The sequence below is a fragment of the Cariama cristata genome, unplaced genomic scaffold, assembly GCF_000690535.1.
Source record: "Cariama cristata isolate BGI_N322 unplaced genomic scaffold, ASM69053v1 scaffold2371, whole genome shotgun sequence".
Lineage (NCBI taxonomy): Eukaryota > Metazoa > Chordata > Aves > Cariamiformes > Cariamidae > Cariama > Cariama cristata.
The window spans coordinates 62,455-89,492 of record NW_009600845.1 but is presented as its reverse complement, the minus strand read 5'-3'; the positions used below and the strand labels follow the sequence as shown (position 1 = coordinate 89,492).

Sequence of the window (27,038 nt, the reverse complement as noted above, 5' to 3'; positions counted from 1 at the left end):
CACCCCCTGGTGAACTTCTACCCCAGCCGCTAAATACAAAACAATGGACAGATGAGCAATTTCTCTTGCCTAAATCCATTTTTGAAGCTACTAAACTTACGCCACAGATAAAACATCTGCATACATTATAGCCATTTCCCTCTGCCTTTTCCAGTCACTGTCCAACCTAATTTTTCAATCAAAATGATTACAAGTAAAACCATAATGAGTTCCCTTGGCCAATTTCTCTACTTTCTCATACCTTATTACACACCAACTATACCCAAGCAAAACCAAAATCAGTGCAACGTGGGTATAAAATGTTATCAGTTAAAAATAGCAGCATTTCACTTCTTTTTGCAGAAAAGTGCTACTATGAAGGAACAATCGATTGGAGAATCTATCTGAAGTCCATAATACAACACATTATTAGCAAAAAGTGAACCCGGCAAGTCATAGTCAGGATGAGCTTGATCTCTAATGTAGGAACACACTACCACCTTATGCATTTTACGCCTTTTGACTACAGCATTCTATGTATAATTATTTTGATCCAGGAATCTGTACCTTCAGGGTGAAATAAATGACTGACAGAAATATTTATTAGCCACATAATTTTGTTACAGATGCTTTAACTATAGGATAAAGCTAACTGATTAATTAAGACAGAATAGAATTTTCTGTATTACGGTTCATTTAAACTATGCCGAGTTGCATTAAAGCATGATCTACATTCAGAGCCCCCAAAGAGAAGCGAAGAGATACAATCAGCAGAAATTACACTGGAAGTATTTAATGTAAATTGTATTACTCTGTTGCTGTTGCTGTATGCAATATTAATTATGTTTAGAAATAAGTTTTACTAAACTGCTCATAGCCCATTAAATATTAATCATGAATACAGAAATTAACCTCTGGGGCTATCAATGGCTAATTAGCCAGGGCAGAGTACTGTGGTAATGTGGATATTCTGCTTTTGGTACCTGAGGTAGCTCAATCAGAGCTGGCTTATGCGTGTCTGTATAACGCTGCACTGAGCCGTGGAGACGTGCCTCAGCATGGCAGGCAGAAAAAGTGCTATTAGCAGAGTAACTGGTTTTATAAAGCTCTCTTCCATTGTATTTTATCATAATCTGTAGATCTTCAAAACCAAAAATAGCTCTGAATTCTACTCAGGCTACTTTTAACGTTATGTTCCCATGTCTCTAAGTGTAATATTCAAGAGAAAATGCTTTAATATTGGAGGCAAAACTGAAATCCTCTCCAATTGGACATCATTTTCCATCTCTGGTTCAGTATAAATTCTGGCAAATGCATACTAGAAAAGTGTATTTTGTGTCAGTTAGACTACACCACACTACAACTGTAAGTACCAAACTCTCTTGATCTGAAGTTCAGTGTTTATACACATTGCTTCTGTAGCTAAAAGAAGGAACATATCATATTTAAGACTTTTGAAATAAAAATGCAACTGTAACACTTCAACAGCTGCTAGGACACACCAAATTTGGAACAGAAAATAACAAGTAAGTAAACTGGCTATTCAATGTAAAGCAGAACGTTTTCATTCACTAGGATTCCTTGGGTATCTATTCAATTCCTTGGAGATCATGCAAGCTAGAGTTAGTCTGGTCTGAAACGGTATATACTGTGATCCCAGTGTAGGGGACGGTGCCCGTGAAGGGTCCAGCCAGGTGTGGGTGCTCAGCTCGTGCTTAGCACAGGCTGATAACACTGAATTAAGATCGAAATGTTACCGCAGGAAGCAAAGGAAGACACAGGTATCTTTTGCCCAAGAATCTAGAAGATTCCCAGGAAAAGGGAAATTTAGAGTCTAGATTCTCCTGCACAGAAGAGTGTTCAACAACTTGGGAACCTGCCCGAGGAGCAGAACCAAGTACCACATCCACATAAAGTGAGACAACCACAAAGAAAAGAATGGGACCAAAGGGGAATCAGCAAAAAGCTCAGCCTTTAGTTGAATAAGCAGTATGTTCTCTCGAGGATGCGTCCTGAGCTCGGCTCTGCTCTTCCTACATGTCCATGCCTTCTGCATTAAAGAACACTTGAATCAAATATATGAACATCCTTACAGTGGGAACCACAACCCAGGATTCATAAATACTGGAAGCGTCTACTGTGCTGCACTGAGTTCATGCTCTTGTCTGTGCTCTCTTACATTTTTCTATCAAATGACTAATTTGTCCTACGCTAGTGAGAAGGAGGATTTAATCACACTACAGAAGTTTCCTAGGTTTTTCAAAAATCATGGAAAGAGGAAGATGACTCCTGGAGGCCCCTAGGAATACTCTTCAGTTTGCCCCTCTCTTTACTGTCTGTGCACAGAACCTGAGCACCTATGGTAGGAGCTCCAAAGCATACGTCAATCACTTTCTAAATACACATTACAACTGTTGAGAGAAGCACTGAAGAGCAGACCATATGGCCCCCAAGCAATCTGCCCAAAATCATCTAAGAAGCCTTCAGTATAACCAAGAATAAAAGCAGGTACACAGGAGTTTCTCTCCGTTTTTTTGGCTACGCTTCCTTTCTTAAAAGTCTTCACTGAAATCTATCCTGAATTACAGGATTACATTAATTACAAAAATTAAATTATTGTGTTGGAATTCAGCCTGAGGAATAGCCAGAATATGGACAAAACCCACATGATTTTTAAAAAGAATAAATCCAACTCCTTTTAAAAGGTATTTATTTATTGTTCTTTTACAAGGACAGCACATCACTATGATCTATTCTATTTCAGTCGTTAGTGAACTGCAATACAGAGTAATTACACTGGACAGTCTATGGAAGCATGGAAAACCATATATTAAAAGCGGACTGGTTCTTATTTTGCTTATCTGTTCTTAATCAGAGAAGCATACACTTCTTCTGAAGTATATCAAACTTGATATCAAAGTAATTATATAGCAAACTCATTACTTTCTTCCATTTATAAAAAGTCCTGCGATTATTGATATTGAGAACTTCTAACAACTATATTGTTTACAGCAAAATACTGAAAAATTGCAAAGGAAAATCTTGCCCAAAAGGAATATGGTTTTGTTTTTTTCAAGTTCCTTGCAGCTTGAGAAGCAGGTTTGGTTAATATAGTCTATCTTTAAAGGCTGATGTTTCCAATTCTCTGAGAAATTTTGACAGCAGGCCAAAAATTATCGCACAGAAACATTTTATGGAGGTACCTACAAAGTAGCCAAGGTAGCAAAGCAAACATTATTCTGTCAACATCTGAGATGATCAGAGGAGCTTGAGAAAAAAAAGAAAAAAAAAAAAAGAAGGTATTAGCAGGGCTTGGCTCCTGCTTCCAACCACATGGTTGAACTTCCTCCTTCTCTTGGAGAAACCACCTCAGGTAAGAATCCCCTCAGACTCCCAGATGTGGGGGATGGAAATCTGGGCCCTTATTCTCAAGAGGTGGTACTAAAGCTGCTGACTAGTCCTCAGTCTACATAACCAGCCAGTTACTGTACCACGCCCGTACTAAACAAGCACTGCAATAAGGGTGCCAACATCAACAAGATCATCTCTGACAGCTTGTGCTCTACCAGTGACGTCAAGCTCCGCATCTGCCGGAGAGTTTCCAGATGTTAAGAGGGTTTCTAGATCACAGGAGCAGAGCGGCCCTTCCTGGCAGTGAAGTTTCCCCAGCCCGATAACCACAGTATAAGATAGGAATATAAATCCAATGAACTACCCACGTTGCAAGCATCATGGAAGAAAAACAGAATTTAGGCTGCCTACAATAATAATGAAAAACCAAAGGTTAAATAGTTGTGTGAGTACTGAACTACTTCATCGCATGGTTAGAGATGGTGTTCCTGTAAAGAAACAGGCTTACTTCTGCTTTCCGCGTCTTGCAGATAAAATGTCTTTTTTATACACTGCATGACATCTATACGTGTTGCCAATATCTTCCAAATCTGGCTACCAGAATGTGTAAGAAATTGAGTAGTATTAAGCATATGAAAAACACCTGCATTTCTCTGTCTGAGTGAAAACATTTAGCATGACAGTATCAGAAAATTCGAATGTAAATTAGAAGTTAATTAATAACTGCACTAGAAAAAAAATCATATCTATATTAACCCTTCAAAACCTGACATGCAAAATGTTTAACAACTAAAAAAAGTTAAAAGCAAGCAATCTTTAGAATGAACATATGAATGCAAATAATGTTTTTCCTTGGCTGGAATGGAAACTCACCTCCTCATATACTTTCTTGGCGTTGCTGTTATCGCCTATCAAGAGGTAACCAACACCAAGGTCATTCTTGAATGAAGTATCACCAGGAAACAGCTGAACTAATTTCTGCAGGGTAACCAGGGAACCCCTCATGCGACCTAATTTGATTGAACGAGGCTGATTTACAACTACAGGTATGAGTAACAGTAGTAAGACACTTACACAACATTTAAGAAAACACAAATCAGAGCCAGGCGTTCCACTTTCAGTAATGATCAAGAAGCAGGACTTGAAAAAACACTTGTGCAGAGAGCAGTATATTGAGCTGCTTGGTTGGCACGGGGGCTGTAGCCTAGAAGGAATACTTCAGGAAACCACTGCGACTGCACATCCTGCAGTGTTATGGTAACCTCTAGTGGAGAACCATCCGCAGTGTAGCAGTAACAACAATTTAAGCTTTAACCATTTAAGCTTTGGTTGCTCTTCCATCCACAGATGTCAAAGTGCTTGACAAAACTAGGTAAACATATCAAAATAAACTTAGTCTTAATTAATTAAACACATTTCTAGCGTTAAGCAATAGTTCTATATTTCCATTATGAACTTAAACATGCTTTAAGTACTTAAAATTATGTTCCTCGACTTCTTAGATGAGGTCTTGCTGAGGAACAGTAAGATCAAAACAAACTGGTATTAAAATCCAACCCATGGGAACAGAACTCTCTTCTCCACCAAAGTCGACTGTACCTCATATTCTAATCAGCACTTCTCGTACATCACAGAATTGAGATTTAAACTTTCAGATGTTATCTCCAAGTTCAATTCCATTCTTCTCTGTTCACTGAAAGTTTATTCTGGGTATGTTTACTCTGCATATGCCATTAATTTTGTCATGATTTCCCTCAGTTTCAGTAGAAAAAGACAACTATTTTCTTCTTTCTCTGTCAGTAAAAATTTTTGACCATCTCCTAACATAGCTTCTCATAGCACCTAGTGCACTGTTCTCTACAGGCACTGTTATCATACAAGTAATTATATACACTAGTTTCCTGGAAAAATTTTAAAGAATTATTTTAAAATATTTTTTCATAAGCATGTAAGAGATTAGGAACACACATCCTACCAAAAACTCAATGGAAATGACACTTAAGTCCTTAGCGAACTTCTGAAAGTCTTGCTCACACAAAGTCCATAATTTTTACACCGCCCTCAAATCTTACCAAGAAACTGTTGCCTGTCTGCTTCTCTTTTCAAGCTCAGTTTTATCAGATCTGAAGGGACATTTGGCAGGCCAGCCACCTCATCATAGGTGTTGATAGCTTTTTGCAGCATCTCATTACTTCTCATTTTCTCGGCTAAGTCATCTTCAGACTAGAAAGAATCACAAAACCATTATTAGAACACATAATAATCCATTAGTCTTGAAAATAACTTTGTTTTCTTAAAAGGCAAACTATGCAATTGTTAGATTATGGGAATAATTTTACAGTTATCTCTAATCTATATAATTTTGGCATAACAATGGAGAACTTATTTGGTTGTGCTTTATGGTAAGGCAGATTACAATTACTGTTAACTCTTGCTTCCTGCAAACTGTTTGAACGCAGAAGTACGAGAAAATTTGCACCTAAAACACACATTAAGACAGGTTTTTGGTTAATGTTTGTAGAAGTCAATTTCTGCTTTCAAAACAAATGAAGCCATTTTTTTTAATAATAAGAAATGTAAATTGTCGCCTACGGATTTTTTGCATACTAAGCCTCACACTGGCAGCAACAGACAGATTCAAAACAGACCAACAAACATTTCTTTCATATATTCTGACATAAATTTATTTACACTCTCGGAAAAGTAATTAGGAATTGGTTTTACTCTTGAATATGTTGATAGAATATCTATCCTATAACTCTTTCAGAACTTAAATGTGTTCATCAAGTTCAGGAGCAGACCAAAGGCTACATGAGATCTCTACTGTGAAATTACAGCTGCAGAGAAGCTGATGGAAGCTACAATTGGTTTCACCGGCGGTATGGCATTTTCATAATCTCTTTCCACAGCTGAAAAAAATAAGGTTGTATCTCAAACGTGGAATTTTTAAAGCATTACTTCGAATTGTTTATACAAATGCATGCATTTTCATGTCTTTAATGCATCCTTCCCAAACACTTCTATTTTTATTGGCTTATGGTCTTTCTTAAGTCAATTAGCAGAGGAAGGTGCAGGTGCATTGCAAGCACTGCAGGTGCCAAAGCTCCTAGCGGTCTATCGAAATTCACTGTTGCATCAATCACACACATTAGATGAAACAGCTTCAACTGTGTTAGCTGTATATGCTGTATCTGGAATCTTTTTGCACTTCTGTCTTTTACTTTTCTTGCCCTTGAGCTACTTTGAAATTTGAGTATGGGAAATACCAAACAATATGGTTACTCAGTCGATCAGTCGGTTTTCAGAGATAACTTCAGAAAACAGTTTTAAGCGATAATGTATTTTTCTGAGGTACATTGACTAGGAAATTTGCTTTTCCTTTTTTGAGGGAATTGCAAGGCAAAGAATAGTAAAAAATACATAAGGAGGGGCAAAGATTGTCAGCATAAAATCTGCATAAATTCACCAGTATAGACACTATAAATCATATAAGGAGGTTTAAGATCAGACTACTGCTCTTTTCAGCCTTAAAGATGTTAAAAACTTCTGTAGAATATTTTTCATCGGGCCTAAGTGTAGCTCCAGAAATCAAATCAGGAATTGCTCAGATTTCTCAAAACCACTTTAATTATGAAATCTTTTGCAGAATTTTGGGGAAAACAGTTGCCTTTTAAAGCTATTAAAAGATCCAGAAAAATTAATCCTCGTGTCTTATTAGAAACTGAATTTACAAAATCAGCATGTAACGTTGGTTCATGGTTCCCAGACATGGAGAAGTACACTCTTGCGGTGAATTAATTCCTGGCCTTTACCCTTACCCTTCTCTGCAATTTTACCTTTAGTTAGTGATGAGAGAGCACACATTTGAATGTGTTGTATTGGTATTTAACAGTAATGCTGTGTTACAGTGTAAATCCTAAGAATAATCCATCTGTCAGTGAAGCCCATGATCCTCCCATTCCTTCAAGTAGCTTCAATGAAATTGTCACTGGTCATATTAATATGAGTGTTCAGTAAAAAGACCAGGATAAGCCTACAAAGGCTACTGAAAATGGAAGTTACAGTTGTTTTTATACATTCCCAGAAAATGTTTGCTACTTATGACTTCAGATTTTGGTCTGTATGACCTTTTAAGCATTATTAAAGTACTAGGTGGTAACTACAAATTGTTGTAAAGGGACAAATGAAGTTCTGTCACTGAGGGGGGAATTCTGAATGAGAATAAGCTTCATAGCTGGCTTCAATGATCTGCCCTCCTCCCTAAAAGCAGTGAGCTAATGAGGAAGCAGGAAGCATATTCTCTTAGATATAATGAGTAGATTCATAAAAAAGGTAAATATTAAAGGTGTAACTTAACAGAGTTAAGTCCATCACCTCTGTGAACCAAAGTGGTCTCCTGCTGCAAGAAGGCAAAGAGTTCAGCAGACCATCCCTCACAGAGCACTGAGGTATTTGGTCTGCTGTGTATCAAGTGCTTCTGCGATAGTTTTTCAGATAATCACGGCTTTGGTTTTACCATGACTATTATTAACCAAGTGAAAACTGGTTGTGACTCCAATTCAAGTGCCTCATTCATCATAAACCAACACAATTCCCTTCTACAGTGAGGGCTTCACTTTGCTCATCTTGATTAACATGAGTTCAAGCAGTCTGTTATCACACCTGGTGCAGCAGGATTATCCTATTATTTACGGAAATACAAGGATTATTTTCTTCTGAGACATCCCAACACGGTTCAAAAGTATTCTGAATGCAGAGCTTATTTTCTGATTATTTTTTTTTTTTGGAGGGGAACAGCTGAAACAGAACTCATTTCACAAGAAAAAGCTAATTAAGCCTCCTTACCTAAGAATTTGTATTCTTTATCCTTTAACACTCTCTCTATAAAAACTCCCAATCCCCTTCTCTATTCCCACTAAGCAAAAAGCAGCATTCAGCCCAGAGCTGACTGACGGGTTGATTTACCAGCTGCAGCGAAGAGTATGTAACAGCGAAGCTCTGCCTGTTGTTCCTGCCCTGGGATGCTAGTTGTGATTTATCTCTTACCGTTCATCTGATCGTTTTCATGAGATCTACACAGGATGTATCTTATTTTCGTATTATTTACAATATTTCCTACTAGACTAAAGTTAGACAAAAGCTCCCAAAGTAATTGGGGAAGGATAAAGGACTGAAGCAGATACAATACGACAGATCACATAATTTTTTTTTTCCCTAGGAAACATCCATAAAATTATAAATGAAGCCTGACCGAGGTTTAGAACTCTATTGTGAAAAAAGGCTTATTTTATCTTTTTTAACATTTATTGCTTTTTTTTAGTACCTGTGCTTTCCCGTATCTTGCTCGAGGACTCTGTGGATATTGATTCACTAATGCTTCAAAGGCCCTTAGAGCTTCTTCAACTTTTCCCTGGAAAGTAGAGATATTTATCAGCAATTCTATCTAATAAAAATGCTGAAGGATGCATGATCTAATAACATATTAGTTTCCCCAATTAAAAATCAAAACCAAAAATGCAGACTGAATCAACTCGTATTCACTCATATTTTTGTTGGGATTGCCTGCTTATTTAAGAGAAATCGGTTATCCTTATTTATGAAACAATATTATCTACTTTCCACGGTTAAAATGAATAGCTTTGTTTTTATTTTACTCGCTTTCCCTTTGTTGACTGGAAAAAACGCTAAGATGACAATAACCTGTCTATATAAAAATGTAAAGATTTTATTGCCAACAACTAAATCCAAACTGAATGTAACAGAGACTAGAAGGGAAGTTCTAGACATACCTGGAAACTTCCTCCCTGCATACCTCACATGATGAACGGTACCATAACTTTTTTTAATACTGTAGACTCATCCCTAGCGTATGGATGTTTCCCCCAAATGTTTTGCATAACGATGTCCCTCAGGACACCTCACACGTGCTCCGTGTCTCTTCCCTGCCGCATACAAAATCCGAACCTAACTACGGTAGTCTCATGATTGATGCTGACCAGCAAGTACGGGTGGAAGTTGAGGAGAACCAGTCGCACCGTTATGTAGGAGCTAAGCACTGCTTGGCAAAATTTGGCATCAGGTCTCATTGCCACTTCCAACTCTTACAGCTTTATAAATATGAGTGGACTATTATACACAACTGTCTTACTATCTTCAAATATTACATGTGTTTGTTTTGTAACTAAATTTATCCTGCTTCCTACAAGCCACGTGTGATTTTCTGCGACCCACCAAGAGACACAGGCAGGAAAAGCGAGTCAGCCAGCTGACCCTGTAGGCTCATCAAAAGTTTCTGTTATGCCTTTCTCTGATCAACCAATTGTTTAAGTAACAAGAAGCATGAAAATGCTTTTTATTTTCATATTCTAACACGTAGTGAAGAGCAGCAGCCTGAGGCCAATGCTCACTATGTAGTATCCCTTCAGCCCCATCAGAGACCTACAGGAACTCTGGGGCTGCACAGATGCCAACGTAAAGCTAAAACTGCACAGTCAGTGTTCCGAAAATCAAGACTAATCCTACACCTGCAGTGACTAAGATAGTTTTTACTGTACTGATAATAGTGTACCTCACTGCTCAGCCATCTCAAATCCAGCGTACAACAAAGCCCTGCCGCTGTTCTCCACGTGCTAGGACTGTCTGTGAGGCACATCAGAGTTTTTAATAAGATTTACATCCAAAAGACTTAAGGTTTCTCATTTCTAACAGTCATATAGTCTTGCTTCAGTATTTAATCTCATATCTGGAAAAGGGATATCTCTGCAAAGGTCTTGTTTTCTGAAACACTCAAGTAAAAGGATAAAATTGGAAGTTATCCGAGGAGATGACTGAAGATTTTTTGTTTATTGTTGGGGGTTTTTGTTTGTTTTTCATAGCCAAGTGATTAAATTCAGAACTACCAAAACTGACTGACTGATGTTAAGGTCTTGCTGCCACCGGTGGGAAGCAGGAACATCTGCTTCGTGCTTTAAGCGGCCGTATGGGAGCAGAGACACTCACGGGACGCACGCAGAATCCCAACAGAAACAATGCCTACTACAAAGATTTGCACCTAATGCTCATGAAGCGTATGAAACCGAGAGATCCATAAAAACACACTTATGTTATTTAAGTGCTCTGATAATAGTTGACTTCAGTACTCAAATGGACAACAGTGATAGGTGTGGAATAATTACCTTGGGGGCACAAATTATCGAAACTAATTATCGAAGGCACTCTTATTAAGAGTAAAGCTATATCCACATTCTCAGCACATAAGGCATCTGCTGTGCACACAAGGGATCTGCTCTGCGATGGTTCCTCACCCCCAACTTGGCCTGCAGCCTCGGACGTTAACACACCAAGGAAGCCTGGTGTGCGGGCACAAAGAGGAACGCAGGGTGGAGCGGTGTGAAGATACCATGGCCAGGTTCTGTGTACAAGGCAGATACAGGGACTAGAAGGTACTGTGCACACAGCTGCAGTCAAATAAGAGACAAATATCCCTTTCCACCCAGAATGCCGGTGCTGAGCTAGCAGTTGTGATGAAATGTGTCCTGTGCATGAACTCTGCTCATTATACTACCAAAACACACCTCCATCCCAAAAGCTACCCACCTCCCTTTTACCTTGAGCATGCTCTCTAAATTCTTTCTTGTCTGTAACTTTAAAAGCAAAGTGACAGAATTTTACATCAATCAATAACGAAAGTATGTATGACTAGAGTCACTCCAGCTCCACCTAAACTTAGAAAATAGTATAAAATACCGTAACGACATGGGGAAGGGGGACACAACATCACTGAGAAGTCAAGGAGCATCTCAGACTTCTGGGATCAGTCAATGGGCTGAATCTCTCTTCCCCTCCCACAGGGATGCCTTTGGGTAGGACTCGCACCCTTGGTTATACCAAGTGCTTCCCTGGGAAACTTAGAAATCAAGCTTGTATTTGTCATCACATTAGTAGCACTATATAGTCACCTTAATATATATTTTTTTGGTACCAAAGTGTATTTTTGTAATCCAAGTATATTTTTGCAGACAGTGTATTAATCACTGGCTATTTAAAAGAACTTCTATCTGTTGCTTTAATAAACTATATTATCAGTGAATCTAGTCGTGAGAATTTCTTATTGAATGCGCCGAGACTTATAGTGTGTTAATAAACTATATTATCAGTGAATCTAGTAGTGAGAATTTCTTATTGAATGCGCCCAGACTTATAGTGTATATCATTCTACTCGTGAATCTGCATAGGTGTGTAAATTCAATGATCTAACGACTCAATTTTGCACTATTAGTGAATTTGTAACCGTGTGAATTCAACGTACCGCCGTACCGGCTGTTGGGCACAATCGGACTTAGAGTGTCGACTTGAGGCTGGTTTTGGTGTAACTGGGCATCACCCAGAAGCAAAGCTCAGCTGGCCCCAGCCCCTCTGGTATCTGAGGACAAGCTGGAACGCAAGGGGGTTTAGTTTCTGCCAAATGAATTAACCCTTAAGGCGACAATAGGACAGAAATAACGCCGTTCCATGTAAGCAGTTTTTTGACGACAGGAATTCAACAGCTAAGCTAAGTATTTTCAAGCCTAAAGGTGAGCAAACACACATGAACACACACTTGTGACTTTAAAAAACTTAAGATAAACTATCCTGCAGAAATGAAACTTGGACAAATATGCAGTGAATATTTAATTTTTAAAAGTTAATTTCACAGACATTAACCTCAAAGTAATACTTCATTTTTCTAAGTTAATTTTTATATTATTCGTTTTTCTCCACTGTCTACAGTCCTGAGTGAAACATTCAAAACTTACTTTTTTACGTAGTTTTTCTGCAGCATCTAGTTCAGCTTTGATGGTCTTATCAAACTTGTTTAAGAGTTTTGGCTTCTTCTTTTTAGCTGGAAGAGATTTAAAAACCACACAGTTCATTACGTCTTTCATATCTCGCAGCAATTGTTTGGAGTAACCTTTACCAGCACAGTACTATTCACCAGTTAAAGCACATGATTTTCAAATAAGGCACTTTCAAAACACACTGAAAAGAAATTGATTTCTTACTTATTACAATCACAAACTCCTGTATGAAAAAGCAATCTCCAGTCATTCAAACTGAGTAAGTTGGCAGTGAAGTTTTTGAAAAAGCATTTTTCATCTCATATAGTCAAGGATTTTTTTTGCAAATAGTTCAACTGACACGGTTTCATCTCATATAGTCAAGGATTTTTTTTCCAAATGGTTCAACTGACATGGAAGAACAAAGAGAACTGTTATTTTTCCTCATTTATATGGTATTATAAAAAAATATCATTACCAGGACTTGTTAGTAATTTCTAAAGTTGTGCATATGTATGTCTACCTCCCTGTCTAAAGCAATTAAAAGAGTTGATAGAAATCATAGTTACTCAGGGTAGGAGGGACTCAAGAAGTGATGTTTTTTTTAAACAGGTTCAACACTGAAATGCCTGACCGAGACCTCTTTAAGTGATCAAGTTTCCACAGCTTAGCAAGCGATGACACAGTAGCAGAGCAGCAGCAGTACGTAGCAAACCAGTCTTGAAGGGAATTGTGTAAAGTAAATTGCATTTGAAGTAAATTGAAGTAAATTGTGTCAATTTAAACAGCTATTTACTTCGCAGCAGTTCACTCCTAAACAATGTCTATTTGGTTGCATTAAATATACTAGATGTTAAAAAAAATGCAAATACACTACTGAAGGATACGGCAGCAGATAGTTCTCCACATTTCCCATAGCTAAACTTTGCTTTCCCACTTCATTAGGGGGAAAAAAAAAAAAATCCACCACCATTTCTGACACAAGCAAGGGAAAAATATATTGACTGATACAAGTAACTACCAGCAATGTACGTATGTAATTAGTAGCACGTATTTTTGCTTAAATTATGCATTACTGTTTTTTTCCCCTCTATGGACAGTAAGTCATTAACAGCATGAAAAGAAGTAAAATTATTATTTTCTTTGTAGAAGTTTAAAGTGGGAATGCTGTAACCGGTACGTGTAAAGCTCAACCCATACACCACACAGCTTAACCTCACAAGACTGCTGCAATGCCGCAGCAAGTCTTTTGGATAATGAGGCATTGCAACCGGCCGTGTTTCATTCTGCTTCCCAAGTCCTTGGGTGCACAGCTCAGGAATGACAAGAGCCACCACACGCTACTGGAATTAATGAATCATGATGCATTAAATGATACTTTCTCTCTCAGACTCTGCTCCTACAAAGAGCTTTAGGCAGACAAATCGCTTTGTCTACATTAAACCTCAGCGAAAGACCAACGCCTTAGTTAATGCTAAACCAACACTAACCCCATCCAGGCATTAGAGGATCTCGTGAGTCTGAGCTGCTTCTGTACAAGATAAGAAAAAACCCAAACCTTGACTACCTTTGGTTCTTTCTGTGGCAGACTTTTACTGTCGTGTTCAACATTGAACTCAGACAGCTCTGCACAGAGAGAGTTTTTCTTACATTACCTTGATAAACTATTCTGCAGCATCGGCTCGCACAGTTAAATAGATGCTATTGCTTTTCAGGGGCAGGGGAGAAATGGAATTTAAACAGGATTGAGGCTATCCTACTAAATTCCATTCACTTATTCACAAAGGTTGTATGAAGCTTTAAATATAAAAATGTACTAAGATCTATAAAGGAAAGGTACTAAAGAAGCAGTGCATTAGGATTATTAAATCCCTGTTGATCCTTCTTAGAATAGAAGTGACTGTAATTTTCCAAGGCATTAGCTACCAAGAAGTTGAGAAGGAAAAAACTGCCTGACATACAGTAGTTTACTCCTTTTTCAGGATAAAGAACCAAATAGCATACTTTAATATATTGGTTCTGCTGCTCTAAGCACTTCAGGCTTTCATTGTACTTTAGGACTTGAAATCAAGCATTTATACTCATGCACACACCACCACACTTAAGGAATGTAGTTACTATGGAACTGAACTGACCAAACAGATGCTTTGCTTGCTTTTTTGTTATATATATAAAACAATATAGATGATTTTCATGTCTTTTGTTCATTCTCCATAGATAATATAGTAGAAATGCATTTCAATCTGTGGCCGATTCCAGTCTTGCTATGTCTTACTTTAATATTACCCATTTCATAGGAAAGCAAGGTCTTTAATGCATTTTCATGCAGTTGGTGATGATAATGATTAAGGAGCACAGCACCAGCTCTATTCCAAGCATTTATACCCCTTGAACCCAGTAAAACTCACAGAACCAGCTCTGATCAGGAGAGTGAGGATCCCTCCACCTCAGACCTTGAGTACACCGTGAGTAACCGGTACAGTCAGAAGTTTCTGACATAACGTCACTGGGCCTGAAAAGAACAATCCATAATGCACAAAAGGCTTGTTGGGTTTTGTGTTTTGTTTATTTGTTTGGGTTTTGTTTAGGGTTTTTTTTGTTGTTGTTGTTTTGTTTGTTTTTCCCCTTTTCTAAAAATATGCCAGCTCAGTTTTTCAAGAACCCATTGCTATTTCTAAGGCCTGGCTTGCTCAACAGGAGGGATGGATGAACCCGGCCCAATGAGCCAATACAAGCAAGTGTCCCCGAGGAGTTTTTAGGTTGGTTGAGCTCACAGCCACTATGTGAAACTGTCATTTGTTTCTGGGTACATAATCTGGGGAGCTTCCAGCTGTACATCACCACCAAACACTTGGTTTCTTCAAGTTCTCCAAGTAGGAGGCCATACATACAAGAAATGATGTAAACCAGACCTAAAATGTCAATTCTCAGTTCTTACGGCATGAATGAAGATTTTTATCTAAGACTGGGCAGTTACACAGAACCTGTGTATTCAGTAAGAGAAGACAGCTATTTCTCAGCTTTCTAACTTGCAGTATTCATGGAAAGACACACAGTCATTTGGTCCTTCTCAAACTCGGCAAGCAGGGCAACAGCAAGGGGCCTTCGAGGCAAAGGCAGGCAGCTTCCCCACCCACCAAGAAACTCTCACTGCCTGCTTCCACAATTATTTTCAGTTTATAAGGAGATGAGACAGAAGCAGCTCATAAGAAAAAGTGAATGAAAACCTTACAAGTCTGTGGCACAAAGATATGACTGACTTTAGTGATGTGTCAGAAGAACCTTTTTGCCACCTTCCATTACAAAACAAGTATTATCTTCCCATTTTCCGTACAATTACGTATCAGCTCTAGCCCAGCAGGAGTTCAATATGAAAAGCTGGAAAGGCACTGTCAACACAAACATTATTCAGCTGCTAGGCACTGATATAACACAGTAAACATTATATAATGAGCAATCATTTTCATCTCCCGTTCTACTCCTATGCTAAAGGATTCACCAGGGAGCTTTCAGTGTAACCATCAAGCATTCCTTTATATTAACCAGATAGCCTGCTATCTCCCTGCAGGGGTATTTTAATAAATTATCCATTGCCTCCTTCTAGTGTAATAATCTTTTAGCAGATGTGACCCAATATATTAAATTCAATGTTACAAAGATGTTAAGTTATCTGTTTTCAGAGGATAAAAACATGTAATTTTTCTTCAATGACTTACAGATTTCACCATGTAGCTGAAGTAACGCACAATCAAACAACTGCTAGGGTGATTGGTAGTCCAAATCTCGTTGAGCACTAAAATAGTAATAATTCTTTTATATATCATACTGTGGTCTTGCAAGAGTAATACAGACGATTTTCAATAATGGCCTTGAATGTAAAGACAGGCTTTCTATCTAGGATTGTGGACATAGGATGGCTGAAGACTCCCTCAGAGAAAACAGGTTCCACTGTCAAAGCAGCAAGCTAGGAAGAAGTCTTAGAAGAAACTCAATGCTAACTCTTTCTGTGGGAGAATAAACAATGGCCAGTAACCACAAACAATCTCTTATCTCCCTTCTGTATCAGGATACAAAAGAGAAGCTAAAAAAGAAAAAAAAAAAAAAGAAAAAACTAAGAAGGAAAATATTTTGGAAGCGGTAGTCTAATAAATGTGCAGTTAACTTAATAGCTTGCAATGTCATCCAATGAAAGAGGATGAAGGAGCTATTTTATATACCTATTTGGGCATATGAAAACTAAAATATCAGGCATATTTTATGGTTTTATGTTGAAAGGCACCTTGCCATCACCAAAAGCAGTGACAGTCTTTTTCTACAAAGGACAGAGAAATATCTTTTGAAAAATAATGAATGCACTGCGAGATACCCTTCAGACCACAAGAGCATCACGTGAAAAAAAAATGAAAAGTAACCAAATGATTAAAGGTGATTCAATGACTTACTTTTGAAGAATGGTTAAAAAAATACTTTGTCTTTAATTCTCAGGGGTAGAGGGGGGCAACATTTACATCTGAATAAGCAAGAACAAAGGGAAAAAAGGTAGTAGTAAAGAGTTTGCCACTGGAAGAGAGGTACATACCACTTTAAAAAGCAGCTACAGAGATGAAAAGAATAAATTATTTTCTCTATCACCATAGTCAGGACAAGGAATAAAAGGCTTAAAATTGCTACCACAGGAAATTTGGCTTCAACATCTGGAACTAGTATCTCTGAGCGAGCACAGTAGAACAGATCGCTGAGGGTAGTCGTGGAATGCTAATTACTGGAAATTTGTAAGAACAAGTTGTACAAGCATCTGCCAGCAACAATACACGCAGTTGCTAAGGCCTTTGGTCAACAGAATAGACCAAGTAAGCTTCAGGGTCGCACTTAGTCTTTTTTTCTACAGTTTTTGTAATAGGTTGCTATATGTCAATGCACTTTAGTGCCAAGACTGTAATTACACAGGGAACTTCCATTCTCTCACTTCTTAATTAAAGAAATTCACGCAGAAGCTCGCTGTGCCAGTCGTCACTGTAACTGAGATTCCTCCTAGCCGTACACCAGTGGCCGAGGATTGAAGTTCAAAAATAAACAGATCCATGGCAGATAATCTGGTTTGTCTAACAATCATGCTTTTATCTTCTGCAGCTTCTACTCAATCACTAAGCTTCTGTTCCTCTCCTTTCTCTTTCCTTCTCCTGTCATCCTCTTCTCCAAACTCTCCTCTTCCCAACCTTGATGCCCTACCAGGTTTCTTCCCTTTCATGTCTACACTTGCTCACAATCTGTTCCTTGGTGCAGCTCTCCCTATTTATTCCCAACTTGCTCTTAGATATCTGCCTTCTTCCTTTTTACTCATGCCCTTCTTCACGGGTCTTTTCCCCTAAACTCCCTTGCCCCAAATCCCCATTACTGACCATCTACTCTACTGCTACTCTCTGCCTCTACTGCATACTTCAGAAAATGATTTGGGCTATAAGCAGTCATGAGAGTCAATCAATGAAAGGTGAATCCAAGCGACATAATTACATGTGTCCCATACCAAATGGTGCTAACGGGGCACACGTATCCCTTCACCAGAAACACTTCACCTATTCCTACACATGATGCAGCACTGTGTTAACTACCCGCAAATTATCACAGCCTGAGCAAGAAGCATTACAACTCCTTGGCTCAGCAGCACTACCTGATGGCATAGCTCTTTGCTCTCTAGTTGAAAGTTCATTCATTTCATCATCACTTGAGAACGTCACCAATACGGGGATAGCTTCAAATTAAGGCAAGTAAATTCAGGTTTCTCTGTGTAGACACCTAAGCCCTGCTGTAATCTTTAGAAATCTAGTCATTACAGTCAATGGAGCCTAAAAAGCGAGTTCAGCACAAAGTTGACACCTACGAGGTGGTTGGCTGAAGGCTCCACTGACTGTAACAGATGACCACTGTATATAATGCAGTGTGGACATCACACCAGCACATGCAGCCACATGCACACGTCTTGATCTGGAACCGCGTCCCATTCAGGTTGTTCTCCCTCACTGACGTTACTCTTCGATGATAACTCTTACTCCCGCAGGCTGTTTGGAAGCCAGTAGCGTGAACACTGACAGACTTGGGAAACGGTTCATTCCTTCCATTCAGGATCTGATCTCACAGAGTTTCAGAGCTGCAAAGGAACAGCATCAGAAGAAATCCTGCTCAGGTTTGAAGATCTAGACCAGCATATGTCGTCTGCTTTGAGACAAGCGGAGATACAGCAGCAAAGCAGGGGATGGATAATGAAATTCAGTGGTCAAACTCAAATGCCTCCCCACTGATTATTAGCCAGTATGCACATGTTTGAACTGATATTTTGTAGCCATTAATACTACATGCTCTTGCAGAGGAAAAAACATACACTAAGTTTGCAATAAAAGCTTTATCTTTTTTTCATTTAAACACTAGGAAAAATCAAATAAATCAGTGCAAAGTACATCTCGTGAAGCTACTGAATCTTTTCCTTGAAAACTTCCAAAATCAATTTTTAGAAAGGCATTTCCAAAATGAGTTTTCCCAATGCAAAATTTCACCTCAGGTATAATTTCAGAAAATCTGTAAGTGATTAAAAACAGTGCCTTGTCATAGAAAGTAATCTCAATTACCGGTGTTATTACTAGCTTTTTCTGTACAAACAAAAGGCTAGTAACACTTAAAAAAAACCCAAACAAACAAAAAAAACACCAAACAAAAAAAATCAAGTTCTGTAAATCTTCGTCTGAAGCAGATCTATCTTTTTCTCTTAAGCAACTGTCCAGAGAAACAGCATCAGGCAAATAATTTTGCAAATTCTATGTTGATTTTATTCACAGAATTATAATGCAAATATACTTTCTTGATACTTTACAACTTTTAACACAAAAAGCTGCCTAAAGAAATAACAATCAAGGAATGAAACTCTTCTAGAATTGCTAGACAAATGTCCTCAAATGATCAAATGTCTGTATGGTCCTGTATAACAGCAGAACACAAGGCTTGAAATTGGTGTAAGATGCCAAGTAAGCCAATTATGTTAATGTGGTAAGTGCATTCAAACCAACTACATGAAGTAAAAAGGAAAAAAAACCATGGAAAAAAGTGATGACTAGTACATGGCAAAAAATTGGTTACATCTGATCATAAGTCCAAAGCAATACAGAACAAACTGGTAGAAATACTGTATCAGAAATAACTAGTGACAATAATTCTGTACTGGAGCAAATGACTCCTCTCTAGCCTCCAGAGAAGCGGGCGAAGACAGCTCTCCATTTCACATTTTCATCTGAAATACAAAACAACCAGCCAGGCCAAGCAAAACTTCATTCTCCTAAACAAGCAAATACTGCCGACCTGACTGATTAGACATCAGCCTGGTGTCTCAAAACAGTTAACACTTCATTAGCCAGAACTGCACAAAAATATTGAATACTACCATAATTATCTTTCATGATTAATACACTTTTTTTGTCCTAAAGATACACCATGCACTTGGCATTTTAACAGACAGCAAGTTACTTTCAAGCAGGACTCTGATGTTGTCTACACCGTAAAGACTTCAAGTAGTTTTTTTTCTGAAAAGATGATTTAAAGGATGGGGTACCCTTAGCACAACACCTAGCACGAATTGTTCTGCCCTTGCTGACATACTCTGAGTCTCTGATCAAAGGATACATGTACAGTTTTTCTTGAGCAAAGTGGGAGATGGTATCACGCCGCTATTAAAAAATCCCAGAACAACTGGTGCTTATCTTTAAAAATCACTATGCACTTTCATACACTTTCACAGAAATTGTTTCTCGCTCCTGAGCCTTGTAAAAAGTTGGGAGCAGACACTTCACAATTCTGTGATTTTATTCTGACATGACAGACACGTCAGGAGGCAGGACATCACAAACAGTGAGCTCGTTAGCTGATGTGCAACTGTGGCCAAGAAGAAATCTCAACTGGGACTAGCTCAGGCAGTTTTCCATCTGTTCTTGCTGCCCTTTTCTCCTCTTCCTCCAGCTTTTGCTCTCAGTACTAACTATTCCCCTCCCTAAGCCCTCCGCTCACTTTCTGATGTCCAGAGCCTAGAAGGGGTGGAGTGGGAAGGCAGGCTTACCTGACACCCTGGTTGGTCTAACCTGGAGGTCTGGGAGGAAGGATGCCTTCCACCCAGGTTAAACTGTCTTGTTTTAATGTTTGGGAACTAATGCTGTAGGAGTCATAGTCAATGGAGAGGAGCAGTAGACTCCTCAGTGATTATGTGAGTCCATATTACACTATTAGTGTGAGGATTTCTTGTTAAATACATCTTCTAATGAAATTTCTCGTTCCACAGAAATGGCAAGACGATAATGTCACAGTCTGAGGGTGTGGGGAGAGAACATGAGGACAGAAAGACACTGCCTCCCATCTAACAAACCACCTCATAGGTCGGCTTTAGTTCTTGTCATTAGATTTATTTATTCCTACTGTCATTATAATGTTAAAGGAGCATTCTTGGTGGCTTCCTCTATCTTGCATCTGCAAGCAAACCAGAAAGCAGCTAGGACTCTGGCTTTTAGTTAGTTACTTCATAAGGTAGAAGGATTCAAGATAAACCATGGTCTTCACAGTCACTTTGAGGACACATGGTCCCCAGGTTTTGAACTGAAAGCTACACTGGAACAATCCTGCTGCACTGACTGTATGTTGTGCTTACTGCCAGTAGATAAGCTTTAAATAAAGTTTTAAAAAGTTTTAAATAAAAGCTGTAACTGTAGATGTCATAACTATATAATGATGTCTCCTTATTTCTCTCCCACATTGACAAAAATAGATGTGCAGGGTGCTGTCTCTAAACTAATCTGAAATAAAAACCTCTCCATGTGATGCAGTCTCATAGTCAGTGGCAGCAAAGGCTCCTCCTGCCAGTTCTCAGTCTTAAACTGTCAAAATCTAAGGAAGCAATTTCCAGAGGAGCCATAGGCTTTCTTTTCTAAACACCCTCCTACCCCTGCTGTGATACAACTTCAGTAATAATGCTCTGGGCAACTTGTGGATGGGTCCCTTAAAAGACAATGATAAGTAGACACCGACAATCATGGTTTGTAGAAGTTTTCCAAAGAATTTTCTGACTTTCTGTTTTACTAATTCCTCCTGCTCCTTCCCTCAAATACTCCGACCTTCCCAGTCCAAGTTTCAAAGTTTCAGTTATGTGTTGAAAAACATATATATACACTTTAGTAGACCTACTACTTTTACCTGGAATTCAAAATTTGCTCAAGTAATTGTCCTCCTTCCTCATGCTAGGCCTATATCATGACTCAAATTAGTTTTGGAAATTGTGCTGCCTCTCAGTTGGTGCTTGAATGAGAATTTGATGATGATGAAAAACTCCTGTCATTGTCCGGTTGTTTGGGAAGCTCATTAGGTGAGACACGTAATGAGATAGCGTAAGTGATCAACTTGTTTTATGGGCTTCTATAAATGATGACTTAGCAGGTATAAAACCAAGTAACTTTTTCTAGACAATTCAAAGCCAGTAGCACTACAATAATTAAAAGATCTTTCTAAACTGTACTGGTAGAACAGGAAAAAACTCTATAATCAACTTATCTGGGGAAGCAATCAGACAATAAAAACTGAGGCATTTTAGGGACCAATAAAGCTGTGGAATCTAATGACTATAATAAATCTTTAGCTGCAGCTATTCCAGAACAATTTCCCTTGCAGTAAAAAGTATTCTACAGGGTTTTCTGTTTGAAATTACTGTTGGTTGGTTAGATGTTGATCATAAGAAACAATTGCAGAATGACAATTTTATTTTTGGCATGTATTTCCATCATGCACCTCTCCCTTTCATCATGGAGTCTTCTGGCTTCATTCAAAGGCTGGAATCAAGCAACCCTTTGACATAACCAGAAATAAATTTCTTCATTGACTTTCTGTACAAAAATACACACTAACATTCTAATGTCCTATACGTTTAGCTCAGCATGGCGTTATGTAGCAGTTTTGGACTTTCAGAACTACGCTTCTATGAACTACAACATTGGTCATTCTGCCCACAGCTCATATTTGATGCAGGCTATATGAACTATATAAGCTTATATGAACTATACAAGTAAATCATGTATACCCTTAAAAGTAGAGCTTGCAAGGGTGGAACTCAGCCCACCGAACTTGAGGTGACAATGCTGGAGGTGAGACAAAGCGCGTAAGCTCTTTCTACAGCCAATGAAGCTCTGGTTAAGGCTCTCAATGGAGCTTAGGGGAGAACTCATCTCATCCTACAGCAAAAACCTACATGTAGTCAGAAGAATAGCACTTTAGCCTCCTTAGGTTATACAGGTTAGATCTCTACTGGTACCACAGTGGAATCCTACAATTCTCGTTCAACGGTAAATACCTAGAGTAAACCCAGGTGAATGTTGACCCTGGTATCAGAATGACACGTGGAATGACATATTGTCCTAAGCCTGGCTTATGTATACCTCTGACCCTGATGCAACACAACTAGTGCTCCAACCAAATAGCATTCATTTTCATGTTTTATCAGTTCTGAGAAGTGAATATTATTGTAATTACCTATGCTGATGTTCAGTGTACGAAAGAAACACATTCATTGCAGAAAATGATTGTTCCAGTTTTTACATCCATTCTTCACCAATATAAATGAATATTCAATATATGCCATTATAAGCCAAAGTAAAAAAAATGAAGCTCCTTACTTAAATTTTGTTAGCTTATGTGATCAAAAACAACTAAAACCACCTCACATGGAAAGATGTCTTATGGATGTGGTATGTATGCCCTGGATTGTACTACCTGTGAAACATTTTAATGAATTATCTCTCAGATTCACCTGAAAAATCCATCCCATTTAAATTACTTGTTTAAATGTGAAGTCTGATCATATTCTTATGGAGAAGACAAAAAATCCTTCTCAATTAAACGTAGCAGAGAAAACTTTTAGTACACTACAAATGAGTTTAGATTTAGAGGAGTTTCCAGAGGAGTTTCTGTTAATATAGAAGAAGTTTCAGTGAGACTTTTAATAAACTTAATGAAACATTATTAAAATCTGAAATTTACAGAATTTTTAAAGACATTTTGTGAACAAAGTACTATGAAGACTGCAGCAGTGGAAAATGTTAATGTTGTAAGATCCACTCAAAGCTGTAAATAGTTTCTGCGCAGAAGGCTTTTCAGAGCTTGTATGTCCAAATAGCTAAAAACAAGTGCAGACTTGTCTTGGCAAAACCTCACTTTTCCTCCAAACCTGCCTCTGCATGCTCCTACCTAAACTAAGTCAGACAGAAACACTTACTGGGTAAACATGGAGTTGACAAGGACAGGTTTTAGCACCACCTGTGTCCCCCTGCTTAGCACAGCAAGCAGTGCTGAACCTGGTTTTTGGGGCTGGACAGCCCAGGTTGCCTCTCGCCCACCAATGCCAGAGGAGCCTGGTGAAGCTGTGACCTCTGGAGTCCTAGACTAGGAGTACAAGACCAAACATTCTACTCCTGAAATAGCACAAGTTTTTAATAGTAGCCTAGGACTAAGTGAATATATTGATGTCAGCTTTGGAAATGACTGTGTGTTTACTTACAAAAGCAGATGCACTCTGGATGTTTATTGAACTCTGGTTTATCTACATAAGATGTACAGGAGGTAAGCTTCACTGCTATTTAATCTGACTTAAATCAGTCTTCCCAGAAAGAAAGCATGCTTTTGAATATCAGAAGAACAGAATGTTACTTTCAGACTTACCTTTTTCTGTTTTGTCTTGTTGAGTTTCTTTTTCACTTTTCCCTAGAATATTAAAAATATAATTTCATTGAAATAAATTTATGTTAACAGTTTATGAGAAGAAAGAGATACAAGAAAATTACAGCTTGTACTCAAAATAAGATTGGGCTAACAGGATCTTTTTTTCATTTTTATTTTTTAAAGTAAAAAATTGATTACTGTCTGAACTATATAGTTACATAAAAGGTCTTTCTCTGCAGATGCTTCAAATATTAATTTATTGCTTCTGTCACAAAATATTTCATAAACTTTCCCCTTTAGATATTTGGTAGATTTTGGTGATACACACTTGTGATGCAAATTATTTTGCAAGAAAAAAAACCCCACAACCTGTTCATTAATCAAAAACTCTTGGGAACAATAGTTTTATATATATATATTTGATTAAAATGTAAATGTTTTGTAAACATCTGAATGCACAGGTAAATATGAACTAAGCACAAGACAGCCTGTAGCAAAAGACAGACTACATATGGTACCAAAATCACGTGTGTGTGGTTTGTGAAAGTGGCACATACAGACAGGCTTGTCGTCTCCTCTTTTTCTCCTCTCTAAACACTTTTTGATCCTGCCCTGCTCTATACATTTAAAGCATCTTGCCTCACAATTCTAACATTATTATTCTGTTTCCAGTTTTGTCCCAATAAGCTTCCAATATTTCTTCCCAATAAACTTAATAGAGAACACTAAAAAGAGAGGGCAGTTGACATTTTAGTTACAGTTATTTTCCTCTCTAACATACACTCTGTAATTTTGAGGTCTTCTTATATACTAAAAAAAAAAAAAACATTTTCTTTAATTTCTAAGTCAATTAAAGACATCTTGTCAGAATACTCAATCTTCACAGTTTTTTTACACCAACTGCTCAGAAGCATTATATTGTGAATAAGATACACCATGTGAAAATGCTGAAAAACATTTCTGTTTTCATGGAGAAACTGAATTATGTGCACACATGAAATCAAACTATTTCACATTCTACATTCACCCTTTACTACAAGCTGACAATTGCTCTCCTGAACATGCAGATAGGAGGATTCTGATTTTTATATTCAGCACAAGGCACGAGTACTAACTTGATTACAATATGGTAAATTAAATAAATACAGTCATATTGAAACCCATTCACCTCTTCAATTACATTATAAAATCCAGATTGTCAATTAAATTGAAAGAAATGACAAAAAGATCTATAGAATCAGTTACATACTATGAGATAACTTGGAGAAGGACTATTATTACTATAACAGTATATTAATGAAAGCATTGTTCAGTACTTGCTAAAATACTAGCTTTTTTGGTTTTATTTTTTGTGTGTATAGCACACAATAAATAAAATGGTCATGTCTATCCGTATGTCATCAGAGACACTGTATTTTAAAAAGAGCAATAACGTAGCTCCAGATGAGACACAGAATAGTTTATGTACTTATATTTCTATCATTTTTACCAACTCAAAGCACATGAACAACTCATTACAGGATAGTAAACCATGATACAGAATGCTGCTTTGCCACTCATTTTCCCTGTATCTTTTCCCTTATCAGGAACACTGATATTCTCACCTGACATCTTCCCTCTAATTCCCTCTAGGTCACCCAGTGATCCTCTTCTACCCATCTTGGACATTCATGTTATTTCTGCAACTTCTTTTCCATCACAGAAGAACAAGGTATGAGCTCATCACTCTAAAGCCTGCTCCTTTCTCCCACTTCTTGGTCAGCTTCATATTTTTTTATTGCTGAGGCTCACACAACATATAACCTACAGCTCTCTATACCCGTTTATATACTACGATCAATTTTCCAAATTCTCTCTCAGACTTTTTGCAACCTCTATTTGCTAAATTAGCTGCCACTGATTTCACAAAAACCTCTCCAATAACCTTTAAATATTCCAGCTTCTCCTTCTAGGTAGATGCTTTTGAAATTCATCACAACTTGACCTTGTTAGTTCTGAAGATCTTGTTTCTGTCAGTCCCTACCATTCTTAACTACAAATTCCCTTCAGCATCATATTCAGCCCATACTGCTCTGTTCCACTCCACACTGATCCCTAGCTTCCTTTGACAGTGCAAATGCTTTTAATTATGCTATTTCTGACAAAGGTTTAAAAATCTGCTGTCTCAAAGAAAGGGATATGGCAGTAAATCTTGAGACTGTTTTGTCATCAACCTAAATCAATTGTAGCTCAAATAATTCTCAGGTCTTCAAACCACTCTCATCCTTTACTCAATTTCTCTGTTTCCAGCAAAACAAACCTAGATCAAAACCACAGACAAACTATTCTAAACAATCTCTACAGGCTAGGATTTCTATCACTGTGTAACATACACACCAGGTATTCCCAAGGTTTCTACTCTAAAGAATAAATTTAATTTTTCGTATTATAATACGTTTAAGTATTTGTCAGCGCATGTTCACAATGACCCAAGTCACAACTAAAAAATGTATTTCAGACCTTGTAGATTTTACGTGAATCCAAACCAACACTATAAATGTGCAATGCAATCTGTTATTTACATATACATAATTTTTGAAACACATAAAATTACACAAGGATATTCAGTAAAAACATGACATTTTTCACTGTCTCTCCTATATGCAATCTCACGCATTTTCTTTACGTCTTAGAAATAACAGTGTCATGATACAATACCTTTTCAATTACGGAGAATGTGAAAAAGTCACTTAAAATTGTAGCAAATTTTCAATATTAAAATAAAACTTCAATATCCTACTCTTATTTAAATTTTGCTTTCCTTATTGGTATTTCTTCCTGTGATTTCCAAAAAAGCAACTGAATACAAGATTTCATAGATTCACTGAGATACAGCAAGAAGCAACGTAACAATGTGAAAATATAAAGATAGATGTTATCTTTTGACTTTTTCTTAAACTACAGTTCTTTATTCAGCAATATTTCATCATAAAAATAGGGAGGTATTTGAAAACTGAAAAGGTCAAGGAAGATTTTTGTTTTCAAACAGAGAACTGCACAGACACAACACCCTTCCCAGATTTCTGATTTAAACTATGGACCGTAACCTAGAACATTTCTCTATGAAAGGTAGATACCATACTTCCCCCACACTTGTGTTTGTTAAAAAGAGTGATCTCTCAT

General features: G+C 37.7%; 1 protein-coding gene across 1 annotated transcript in view; it reads right to left on the bottom strand.

Annotated features, from left to right (window-relative positions):
- Nucleotides 1–27,038, bottom strand: part of ASPH (aspartate beta-hydroxylase) — a 99,828-nt gene that overhangs the window by 25,140 nt on the left and 47,650 nt on the right. Inside the window, exons 16-20 of the mRNA XM_009710179.1 lie at nt 23,877–23,918; nt 12,126–12,211; nt 8,654–8,740; nt 5,403–5,553; nt 4,204–4,340 (exon numbers count right to left, since the gene is read on the bottom strand). Of these exons, the coding sequence (XP_009708481.1) occupies nt 4,204–4,340; nt 5,403–5,553; nt 8,654–8,740; nt 12,126–12,211; nt 23,877–23,918 (503 nt within the window). The remainder of the gene's footprint in view (nt 1–4,203; nt 4,341–5,402; nt 5,554–8,653; nt 8,741–12,125; nt 12,212–23,876; nt 23,919–27,038) is intronic.